This window comes from Erinaceus europaeus, chromosome 5 (assembly GCF_950295315.1).
Source record: "Erinaceus europaeus chromosome 5, mEriEur2.1, whole genome shotgun sequence".
Lineage (NCBI taxonomy): Eukaryota > Metazoa > Chordata > Mammalia > Eulipotyphla > Erinaceidae > Erinaceus > Erinaceus europaeus.
Window position 1 is genome coordinate 83,528,941 of NC_080166.1, and position 12,750 is coordinate 83,541,690.

General features: G+C 38.4%; 1 protein-coding gene across 3 annotated transcripts in view; it reads right to left on the reverse strand.

Moving 5' to 3' along the window:
- SLC38A4 (solute carrier family 38 member 4) overlaps nucleotides 1-12,750 on the reverse strand; it is an 86,005-nt gene that overhangs the window by 18,042 nt on the left and 55,213 nt on the right. For all 3 annotated transcript variants that reach the window (XM_060191454.1, XM_016185587.2, XM_007517196.3), the window contains exons 4-11: nucleotides 12,527-12,642; nucleotides 9,562-9,635; nucleotides 9,019-9,111; nucleotides 2,791-2,872; nucleotides 2,629-2,711; nucleotides 2,467-2,525; nucleotides 1,318-1,593; nucleotides 1,105-1,184 (exon numbers count right to left, since the gene is read on the reverse strand). In XM_060191454.1, the coding sequence (XP_060047437.1) occupies nucleotides 1,105-1,184; nucleotides 1,318-1,593; nucleotides 2,467-2,525; nucleotides 2,629-2,711; nucleotides 2,791-2,872; nucleotides 9,019-9,111; nucleotides 9,562-9,635; nucleotides 12,527-12,642 (863 nt within the window). The remainder of the gene's footprint in view (nucleotides 1-1,104; nucleotides 1,185-1,317; nucleotides 1,594-2,466; nucleotides 2,526-2,628; nucleotides 2,712-2,790; nucleotides 2,873-9,018; nucleotides 9,112-9,561; nucleotides 9,636-12,526; nucleotides 12,643-12,750) is intronic.

The following is a 12,750-nucleotide window of genomic DNA, read 5'->3' on the forward strand; positions in this document are numbered from 1 at the left end:
ATAGGAACACCTTTCTAGTACAGAACCATAGTTTATTTAAATATGCATTAGAGAGCTGTAGAAGATTTACAGTATGGAAAGCTCTCTGAAGCACTACTCCTTCAGTCTTGGTGAAATCCATTTACTTAGAAAAGGGCCACATTATTTTGTGTTGATGAGTAAGTGTGTCTGTTGAGTATTTAAGAATGTGATTTGCATAATGATCAAATTGTCTCTTAGTGTAGAGAGTTTCATAGTTTATGAAATAGAGGTTTAATAAGGACAGGAATGTACCAGAATCAGCAAAGCACTACTTCTAGGAGGGTCAGAAAGCTTGAAGTTATTACTTGGGAAAATTCAGGGAACTATACTAGAGAGTACCCAGTCACTTAAAGTGAACTGTCAGGTTATATATGACTTTCCAAGTTTATTAAAAACATCAAAGTAGCTGAATTTGGTCTCAGAATTTCTATAAGGTAAATTAGAATAGATAAGGAAAATTATGCTTTTTAGTGAGAATGAGGACTGTGGTTACTGATATCCCATTAAGAGAAGATGAGAATGATTATATTACACCCTCTCGGAAAGGTACAGAGGGAAGTAGCTATAGGACAACCAGATCCACCTCATCCACAAGGAGATAGCAAAACAACCTCAAAGGGAAAAGTGTTAATGAATTAGAGACCGTTAGCTGGAAGAAACAAGAGGGTCTCCAATGTACAGATAAGAAAACAAAGGCCAAATATTTACTGTGGCGAATTTCTTTAGGGCAAGAGTGACTTAGTAAGGCAAGATTAACCATGACACTTAGTCTTCATGGGTGTGGTTGCTTCTTATTCTGATACCTGCTAAAATGCTTAAAGTCACTGGCTCCTATGGCTTTGACTCTGCTTCCCTGAGTCTTACAGGTGTATGACAGGTGTAGCAGACAAGGAAGACCAGGTAGTAGGTAAAGTGAGGAGGATGACTTACACCTTTATGACTAAAGGACATAACTTAGGAGTGGTTGGCCCACAGACTTTCTATGAAAAGAGAGCTATGAACTATACTTCTGTATAATGCACCTTTAAACCTATAAGCACATCTCCAAAGCAAATTAGAATGTTAAAATGATGGCTGTCTTACTGTTTCAGTTCAATGTAGATGGGAAGGACTTCCGGGTGGCACACAAAGGCAAACGCTAGGATAGGAATTGTGTAGGCCGTCTAAAAAAGCAAAGACAACATCATATATGTAGTGCTCCAACACAGATGACAACTACAGGCCATCTAAGTTAATGAAATAAAAACTCAGAGGCCACAATGATGGGCTCATGAGAGGCCCTGGCCTCACACTTACCCGGTAGTTGAATACAAAGTACTTTGGCTGACACCTATCATCATCCTGGGCTTCATACTGTACTCCACTGCCATGAAGAGAGCCCTTGGATTGGTTTTCTTCTAACCCTGTAGGAATCTTGTTTGTGTAGTCCATCATGAAGTTCACACCACTGCTCTCAGAGTTGTTGGGTAGGATCACTACATGCACTGGAAGTGTATTGTTGAGTGTCAGATTTCCAACATTGTGCTCCAGCATGGGCAACGGGCAGGGTATCTGGAATTTCTTATAAATCACCTATATCCAGTGAGTTAAAACAAATAAACAAACAAACAATACAACAGAAAGGTAAACCTTTGAGGAAAAACAAGTGAGAAATCAGTATGCATGGCTAACAGGGCTGGGGTTGAGAGAGCTCAGCTAAGTACTCCTTTTAGACTAATGGCCAATGAAAACTTCTCTAGCTTCTCTCCTAAAAAAAAAAGAGTTGGAACTTTGGTTGGTAGCCTTTCCTCTTAAAGATACTGTCTGACCGGACAGCATTTATTTATTTATTGCATAAACACAATGCTTTATACTATTCCATGAGAAATATCATTTTCTTGCTACAGTTTGTATCTTCATAATATAAGGCCATCAAAAATTCCCCCTTTTCTTTGTCTTTTTCTTTGGAGGAGGAATGCTATATAAATCTGGCATCCATGCTATTAAAAAAAAATCTCCTTTTGGCAGAGAGTGGGGAAATAAAAAAGGGTTTTCTTTTGAACTTTCATCTTTGGTTACCTTCTCTCCATGGTTAGAATATCTAAAAGAAATAGGCAGATTATTGTGGATGTGGTCGATTCAATAATCAGCTCATTTGTCTTTAAGGATCATATTTTCCTACTTTTGAAAATAGTAGGCTATAGATATGTTCTTGTTCCTTTTGTCCAGATAGTATCTGATGTGCTTAGAATGTACTGTTTGGAATCACCTTGATATTATAACTCAGCTGTTTAAAACTCAGACCATTCTCTGCTCATTCAGAGTTAGAATATACACAAGCTTCTTCTGATATGGGAAGTACTTCATGCCAGCAAAGTGCTTGAACGAAAGTGAAGATACTACCACAGGTACTAAAAGCAGCACATGCGTTTCAAGCTACAAGGATCATACCAATAAATCACTTACCACACAGACAAAAAACACCATGCAGGTAAGAGAAAATCCACTGGTATATCCAAGGTAACCTAGGAGTTAGCAGAGAAATTCTGAAAGGTGAATATGGTATCAACAATCAACCTATATACTAGAATATAAGATGAAAATAAAAGTTAAAAGTAATGACTTTACCTAAATTTTTAAGAAGAGAAAGTGGAAGAATGACTGTAACAGACACCAATATGACGAGGTAGTTGCCATTGAGGTACCATTCCCTGGAGAAGAAGGAAAGAATCTTAGGATCAAAAAAGACCCAGTAGGAATCACTTGACATTAAGAGAAAATAAGACCTACCCAGTATTTTCTTCAAGTCCCATGAGTGCTCTGATTACTTCAGGTAGTTCATATTTAATAATAAAGAGGTAGCTTGACATGGCTAAAACAGAAAACATGATGACTTAGTGGGGTGCATAGCACTGAAGTCATAGGCAAGTTCTGGGCAGTCAGTCACATAGGGGAAACAAAAAGCCAGCTCCTGTGTTTTGCTCTGCCTCCAAGTTCTCTTGACAAACAAATATCTGACCCTCTGGCTTTTGCACAAGGACTTTTGCTAAAAGTATCAATGAGGACTTCATACTAACTCAATTCTGCAGTTTTGTGTTTTTCCCTTAATTCTTCTTTTTTTTTTTTCTGCCTCCAGGGTTTTCTCTGAGGCTGGGTGCCTGCACTATGAATCCACTGCTCCTGGAGCCCCCCCCCCCCCAATTGTTGTTGTTGTTGCTGTTGCTGTTGCTGTTGTTGTTGTTGTTGGATAGGACAGAGAAAACCTGAGAGAGGAAGGGAAGACAGAGACGGGGAGAGAAAGATAGATGCCTGCTTCACTTATGAAATGACCCCCCTGCATAAGGAGCTGGGGTTCTAACTGGGATCCTTGCACTGGTCCTAGATCTTCACACTATGTGTGCTTAACTTGGTGCACTACTGCCTGACCCCTGGCCCCTCATTCATTTTAAATTATACTAGATTAAGTGTGTCTATTCTGAGTGGAGTATATTCCATGTCACTCTGGTTTTCCCTAGGATAGAGCTAGTCTAGCCCTCCATAGTCCCCCTAAGGCTGGGGAGGTGGGTGGGGGTAGGGCACACGAATTCAGACTACTGATTGTCTATATTAGAATTGTTTGAATTAATAAAAGAATATAAGACATGTAGTGTTTTTTCTACTTGTTGATGAAGGTTTTTTCCCCCCTTTCTATCTTTAGCATCCTTTGGCAAACAAACATAATTTCGTGAGCACCTAGATAAGTGTTACATGTAATCATGTACTCTTCTGAGAATTTGATCAAATCTAGAAACTTTCCCTGGAAAATGTACATACAAACATTCATATATATATACATATATATATATATATATATCACATATAAATTGTTATAGTTGTGGGGACTTTTGCAAAACCTCTTCCCCAAGTCATCAGTAAAGCATAACACCAATTTGCTATTTGAAACATGTTTACAGATAAAATTAAAATAAAATAAAGCATACTCCAGCATTTTTCAGTATATGTTACAGACTTCTAAGAATTTTTACTAATAGACATTGAAAGTAGGTACTTAAATTGCAAATCAAACTATAAATAGTTTAAAAATGTTCTCTTACACACAACAGTAATAGAAGTGATGATCTACTTTGTTCCATTCTGCACATTGCTCCTGTGAAACTGCGAGGTGTATGATACCTTCATTCCTCAGCTGAGGATTTCTAGATTTTTGAGCGCTTAAATTGTATGTCTAAGACCACACAGCCTGAAAAAGACTGGTCACATCTAGAACATATGTTCCTTGATTTGTGGCTAGTGTTTCTTCTTCATTGTGAAGTGAAATGATTTTTTATAATGCCTGATGTGTCTTCTGTAAACATTATGTGGTTTATCTTTATAAAGGCCTTGGCTAAAGCTAATTCTGACAGAGTGTAAACATAGGAGATATTTTTGATTAACTGACTTAGTGAGGTGCTATTTAATTTTAGAGCTATTAGTTGCTGACTTTCAGTGATGTCACCACGGTTAATGTGTTTGGTCTTCAAAAATTCACAATGATCCAGACTTGTCTGGGAAATGTCAACACTTTTCTGCTAATGTTGAACCGTCTGTGGTAGATGTTAATTTTGGAGGGGGGGGGAATGAGAAAATTGAATGTTCTAAATGTGGAGTTGCTAAATACAGAACAAGTGATTTCTCTTGTGCCCAGAGAGCCAGAGATCATATAGAGTAGCTGAAGTGAAAGTGCTTGCATGGGTTGTGGATGGAGTTTTGCCTGACTCCCTTAAAGACAGGGTGCATATGGTGTTATCTTTCAACCCATTGGGTTCAGGACAAAATAGCATATAGGGAAAACTGTCCATACTAGAACATATGATTAACTATAAACTAGTCCTGTGAAATCCTGGCTAACTTAAAACTTGTGCTTAAAATGTGAACCAAGGGGAGTCGGGTGGTAGCACAGCGGGTTAAGTGCAGGTGGTACAAAGCACAAGGACTGGTGTAAGGATCCCGGTTTGAGCCCCCGGCTCCCCACCTGCAGGGGAGTCGCTTCACAGGTGGTGAAGCGGGTCTGCAGGTGTCTATCTTTCTCTCCCCCCTCTGTCTTCCCCTCTTCTCTCCATTTCTCTCTGTCCTGTCCAACAATGATTACATCAGTAACAACCACAATAATAACTACAACAATAAAACAACAAGGGCAACAAAAAGGAATAAATAAATAGTAATAAAAATAATAAAAATAAATCTTTAAAAAATGTGAACCAAATATAAAGAAGTCTATCTGTGAGGAATGGGGTATGGGATGGGGTGGTAGCATATTTTCTAGTAGTCCCAAATAAGTAAAATAAATGAACTAATTCTTGTGTTACAAACTGTACCCAGGATTATAGTCCTAACATATACAAACATGAAACAAAAGAAATGCAAATTATTAAACTATGGTTGGATTTTATTTACCTGTTTACCTATGATTATTAGGGGCATGTATAGTGGATAAATATTAAGAAAATTAACTGAATTCCTAAAAAGCAAGACGACTCCAGTGCAAAGGGGGTTGCTTCTTTGTAAGATCTCTTCAAGCGGATTTATTGTAGTGCTATTTTTAGCAGTGAAAAAATGGAAACAACCCAACTGATCATCGCAAAGAGGTCCAATAAACCAATGGTACATTTGCACAAAGGAAATTTATAATAAAATAATACTCTGAAAATACATTGAAGGCATAGTGTCAAATAAAAAGAGCAAGCTGGGGAGTCGGGCTGTAGTGCAGCGGGTTAAGCGCAGGTGGCACAAAGCACAAGGGCCAGCATAAGGATCCTGGTTCGAACCCCGGCTCCCCACCTGCAGGGGAGTCGCTTCACAGGCGGTGAAGCAGGTCTGCAGGTGTCTATCTTTCTCTCCTCCTCTCTGTCTTCCCCTCCTCTCTCCATTTCTCTCTGTCCTATCCAACAACGACAACAACAATAACTACAACAATAAAACAACAAGGGCAACAAAAAGGGAATAAATAAATAAAATAAATATATAAAAAAATAAATAAAATAAAATAAAGAGCAAGCTGAATATTTTCTAGTTTGTAAATATTTCAGTTTTCACAATGAATACATTTTTCTTTTCCTCCTTTCTAACTGCCACCAGATTTATATCAGTGCCTGCACAACAAACCCACTACTCCTGACAGACTTTTTTTTTCTTCTTCTTTTTTGAGACAGAAAAATGGAGAGGGAAGAGGGGTAGAAAGATTGAGAGAGACAATGAGACACTTGCGACACTGCTTACCTGCCTGTGAAGTTTCCCCCCTGCATGTAGGGCCTTTATTCTAAAAATCCCCACTTAAATAACTAGGGGTGATGGAGGCATGGGCAGTGACTCTGACAACTGGTGAGTAAGGAAGCATGTTCTGAACCCAGACTATGGGCCATGTGCTGGTTTATCGCATCTTCCTGATGACTTCATGAGACTGTACTGCTGCTCTCATTTTCTCAGATGAAAAAATTAGACTCATGAGTCCAGTGATTTTTCCAAGCTTACAGACAGAGACAGAAACTGACTCAAATTCCAATGCATTAAAATCGAGAAGTTTATTTTCTATTTAAGGTTTTTTGTTTTTTTTCTATTGTCTTCGAGATATGTATAGGGCCAAGTGAGTCACAGGTGAGCTAGTACCTTCCTGCTTCGAGAAGGCACTGACCATGGAAATAGGGACAGAGGCAGAATGTGAGGTGTGCGCATGTGTTAGGGCTAGAGGACAGTAAGAGTAGGGAATGGATGTGGCTTTTCAGGGTATGAAGAAAAACATGTCGGCCACCGATGGTAGATGACATCTAGCTGCCTACAGATAGATGACTATGAGGGTGGACGGAAAGATCATAAAGCAGGGGTCGGGTGGTAGCGCAGCGGGTTAACTGCACGTGGCACAAAGAACAAGGATCCGTGAAAGGATCCCGGTTGGAACCCCCGGCTCTCCACCTTCAGCGGAGTCACCTCACAGGTGGTGAAGCAGATCTGCAGGTGTCTATCTTTCTCTTCCCCCTCTGTCTTCCCCTCCTCTCTCCATTTCTCTCTGTCCTATCCAACAAGGACATCAACAACAACTACAACAACAATAAAAAAAAGTCATAAAGCAAGCAGCAGAAAGATAACGATGACACTATGTCTTCAGCCAAAGAGTTTATATTTTATTTTATTTTAAGAGCACCTCTCAGCTCTGGCTTATGGTGGTATTTGGGATGGTACTTTGGAGCCTTAGGGATGACAGTCTCTTTGCATAGCCATTATGATGTCTCCCCCCCCCACCCCAAGAGTTTATATTTTACCTTGAAAGTAATGAGGAGTAATGGTATTAATGAAAAGAAAACAAGAAGACATTTGACTTCATAGTTAATCCAGAAATAAACGGGAGATGGAAACAGAGGAAATGCAAGGCAGGGAAAACAGTCGGAAGACAACAGCAATAGTCTCAGTTAGAAGTACTGATCACCTGGGGACTGGGCAGTGGCACAGCGGGTTAAGTGCACAGGGCACGAAACATAAGGACTGGAGTAAGGATCCTGGTTCAAGCCCCCAGCTCCCCACCTGTAGGGGGGTCGCTTCACAGGTGGTGAAACAGGTCTGCAGGTGTCTGTCTTTATCTCCCCCTCTCTTCCCCCCTCTCTCAATTTCTCTCTGTTCTATCCAATAACAACAACAGCAATGGCAACAACAATAATAAGCAATAAGGGCAACAAAAGGGAAAAGAAATAGCTTCTAGGAGCAGTGGATATGTAGTGTGGGCACTGAGTCCCAGCAATAACCCTGGAGGGATAAAAAAAAAAAAAAAAGAAGAAGAAGTAGTGATCACCTGGACTGTGCTGGTGAGTACAGGAGAAGAGAGTCTCAAGATGTAAGTAAGAGATAGAATGGAGAGTTAATATTTGATTGGGCTATAGGGAGAAAGGGGACAGTTCAGATTTCTGGTTATGAAACTGATTGTTACTGGTGCCTTTGAAGTGTTACAGCAGTAGAGCTTAAAACATGAAGCCCCAAGTTTGAAATCTAGCACCACATATACCAAAATGCGGCTCTACTTCCACACTTCATGCCTAATGAAATAACTAAAAATTCATCTTTAAAAACAAACAAAAAAAGCTGAGTGTTGTTGGGTATTGCTTACCAAGACCAGAAAGAGCAAAGGCATAGCAGTTCTGGAGACTGACTGGCAAGGAGATAAGTGCATTAAGAAGAGATGCAGTCGAGGTCATGGAAGAGAACACACTCTGCAGGACATCAGAGATGTGAGCCAAATACCTTCTGAGTATCAGAGACATTGTGCTGCTGGCGGGCAAACATCTCCTGGAACATGGTTACGATACATATTCCACTGTTCTACTCTAGAAGCTATACTTTAGCAGGAATTACAAGTATCTGTAAAACCAAGGAATCTGTGGCTTAGAATGCATTTGATACCGAGCCAGATTTTTGCCTTTTTGCCTTAAAACAACTTCCAGTGATCTTCTCCCATAGATTGTCATTATGCCAGCCGTCTCTCAGGGTCACAGAATTTGACTAGGGCCTCAGATATCTACTTTTCAATTTGGGGAAATAAATGCATTCATATGTGAAAAATAAACTGATCTGATAATGACAGAAATAGCACTGAATCTTTTTTTTTTTTTTTTTTTAATATCAGCAGGGTTATCACTGGGGTTTGAGGCTAGCACTATGATTCCACCACTCCTAACTGCCATTTTTTCTTATTTTTATTTTATTTGATAGGACAGAGAGGAATTGAGTTACAGGGGGGAATATAGTTAGGGAGAGAGAATAAGAAACACCTGCAGGCCTGCTTCACTATTTGTAAAGTGTCCCCATTGCAGGTGGGGGTGGCTGGGACTTGAACCTGAGTTGATGTGCATGGTAATGGCTGTGCTCAACTAAATGTGCCACTACTTGGCCTCCTGAATCTTTGATTTTCAAAGATAATTTCATTTACCACCATAAGACTTTTCTTATATACTAAATGTTCTCTAGAATATTTTTCTATGCAAAACTTTATCTCCTTACCTCCAATGTTCTGCAATGTAATGGAAACAAAAGCTGCCATTTTCCCAGGCCATCCAAATGCTTTTTGTCCTAATTTCTCATAAATTAAAGAATCTACAAAGGCAAAATAACTTTGTTAAGAGATTAATGATTTAAAAGTTTTTATAATGGGATTCTAAATTAGTGTTTAAAACATGTAAATAAACACTGTGAAAATTATAAACTCAAATAATATAATCTCCAAATCATAACAAATATGTTAAAATGTTCTCCAAACAAGAAGCAATGGCTTCATTCATTTTAGCTCCATGCAGCAAGTCAAAACTGTTATTTCTGTCATCTACAAGGAATCTTTTTCTATTTGGCTTGAGCCTGAGCCAGATGACTCACAGTCCTCTTACTTGTCCAAATCTCTAAAAACATTAAGAGGTTATGTCAGGGAGTTTAGGGGAAAATGTGAAATAAGTTGACTAAAATCACCCTATGGTCATAGAGCTATAGGCTAAAATACTTTCTATGAGAATGAAAATAGATTGTTTTGAACTTGAGGGGTAGCATACAAACCTCCTTCCTTGGCAGTCTTTAATAAAAGGTGAACTGAATATAGTGATAATATTGCTACACCAAGCAGCATGATTCTGTGGAATGAAAAGAGAAAGTCAAGTTTCTGTGGCAAATAGGATATTACAAAGTTAGATGCTATAATCAGTTACTATATTGGTTTTTCTAATCCTTAATATTCAAAAGCTTATAAATTAGGGGAGGATCTGAAATATTTTCTTCAGAGCTTCATGCATAACTGTCAGTACTTTATAACTAGAATTTGCTGTATTTTATATGCCAAAATCTACTACCCTGATGTTTTCTGACAGGTTTTAAAGCATCACTTAGTATTAGAATCTGGTTCATACTTATCTGTGCCAAGGAAAGTCAGCCAATATACCTATAGACTTATCAGTTTAAGTTTTTTTTTGTCATGTTGACATATTGGCATCAATATTTATAAAAGAAGAACTACTCGAAAGCTTGACAAAAGCTTAAACTAAATTCTAGGAGTCTAGAAGCCAAAGCATGCAGAGATTAAGCTCCACTAGTACTGAGTCTGCACATAAAGTGTCAGGACACTGTGAGGGTCAGTGAATTATGTGTGTAATGGAGAAAACAGGAAGTTAAGTATTAAGTGCAGGCCAATTCCTTTTGTGTGTGCAGAATCTTTTCTGCTTGAGAGCCCTCTATGTGTCTACATGCAAACACATTTCGTTATGCATAGACTAGTAAATCCGTCTCTAAAAAAAAAAAAAGACAGCAAGAAAAAGAATACAGGAGGCTGGGTGGTATAGTGCAGCGGATTAAGTGCACATGGTGTAAAGTGTAAGGATCCTGGTTCCAGCCCCCAGCTCCCCACCTGCAAGTAGTCTCTTTACAAGTGGTGAAGCAGGTATGCAGGTGTTTATCTTTCTCTTCCCCTACCCTGTCAATTTCTCCCTGTCCTATCCAACATCGACAACAATAACAAATACAACAACAAAGGCAACAAAATGGAAAAAAAAGTACAGCTAGAAGAATCTATATAATTCATTAATGAACAATATTGAACTTTACTTGAAATTATTATTTTTTTAATTATAGTATTTTTTTTCTATTGTATGAAGACACACAACCTTACCTCCCCAAATGATTTATTTGGTAATGCTTGAAGAAGCCAATATTGCAAATGCACATTTGGACCATAAGTTTAGATTTTATAACTTTTGTAGCTATACTGTGCTCTTATTTTCCACAAATAGTACTTTCTAGAATAATCTAACCAATGGCTTAGTCATGTTTTTCTCTATAAGTTTACCTGTTTCTATGCAATCATATATTCAGATTACATAAATCTGTAATGTGGAAAAAATAATGAACATTCTGTTTTCTAAATTTATACTTATGTGGACAGAAAATGCCAATGAAAGGCTATGTCCCTTTCTATGAGTTAAGGGAGAAAGCTGAATCTAGTCTGGGTTACAATAGGCACAGAAAAAATATACCCAGCAATGTCTAGCTTTCTATGTCTAGATTCAATATCTCTGGCCCAATTACTTTTTTTTTTGTTTATAGATCTGAAATTAGGCTTTTGCTTTTAGAAGCACAATATTTTTCTTCAGTGAAAATTATCTGTGACTATAGGACTGGAAGAAGTGTTACTTATTTATCAGTGATTTATGATAACTTCCTAACTTTAGAGGTATGCATAATTAATAGGTAGAATGTCTTAAGAAAATAGTGGATATTACAAAAGTATCCGCATGTATGTGTCCATATTGATGCACATATGCACAAACGAATGCATAGCTATGTATAATAACTCAGACTGAAAAAGCTGGTTTATCTCAACCAAGACATACAAAAGTTGATATAAATATAATTATATAAAAACAGTTCTGTCAACATATCTATAAATATGTAGAGAGCTGCCTGACCCTTAGCTCTCAGATAGTTGTATGATTACCCAGTTGTGAGGCTCATAACATAAGCAGCGTGTATTTATAATATAAATGGTGCATTCTTAGACAGTTATTTAACTCTTTCACAGTGCATTTGGGATTGTGACCTGCATTCACACTGATGCCTAAATGACATTAGACTTTATTCATGTGATGAATTCCTCTGCTGCCAACTGTGTCTTGGAAAATAGCAAGCTGTGTGCAATGCATTTAAACTTATGTAGCTGTCTATCATAGACAACTCCAGGTTACACATATAATGCCATTTTCCTCAGGAGTACTTGACCAACTTTGGTTAGTAAACATAGGTGCAGGATTAGCCTCAGTCACTCTGTAAAATATTTCCCGTGCCAAGCACTGTTAAGACATAGTGAGCAAAATCAGGATGGGTTCAACTTCTGGGGATTATTCAGACAAGGGAGAGAGACATTAACCGAATGAATCACGTAATGTGCCCAGGTATTAAGAGTTGTGGTTAAATGCCTAGTAAAGTGTTTTTGACTTAACTAGATAAAGAGGAAAGGGAAGAAGATTTGGAGGCTGGGGAGAGAGAACATGGAGGAAGACAGGAACGCCAAGTGTATCTGGGTCAGGGACACTGGGCTGGGGAGGTTGATGAGGCCACAGTATGCATGGCTCTGTTTAGGGTGAAGCCTTTTTCCTACAAGTGTGATACAGTCAGGTATAATTCTCAGAGATATTCATTTTCACTATTGAACACCAAGTGATTTTAAACATCCACTGCACGCACAATGAATTACTTTGTAAAATGGTCCCTGCAGACTGATGGGGCTGTTCCCAGAACATTGGGTGAGTGAGCATACAAACTTTATGCCATCTGGCTAGGGATAGTTAGTTGAGAAAGTACCATAGCTACTCAGATTATTCCTCAGGTAATTTGCTTTATCTAAAAAGAAGAGGAATGTGATAAAACTCAGAAGATTCCAGCTGAGAAAGACCAGAGTTTGTATTGCTAACTGAAAGAATACCACTTATGTGCAAGTTTCAAGCTGATTTTACACAATGTCCATTCATTCACTTACATGAACAGTACAATCCCTGTGTAGGCCATGGCATAGGACAAGCCCAAGATTCCACTGCCCATGATGGCGTTACTCAAGTTGAATGAAGACATTTTAAAGGATGTATTCCCAGGAAGCTTAAGGAAAAAGGAATGCATTATAAGTAAATGTCTGCCAGAGGATGGACTCTTTGTGTTTCTTATATTATCTTTAGTGGAGGAGATTATAGCCCAAAATTATACATC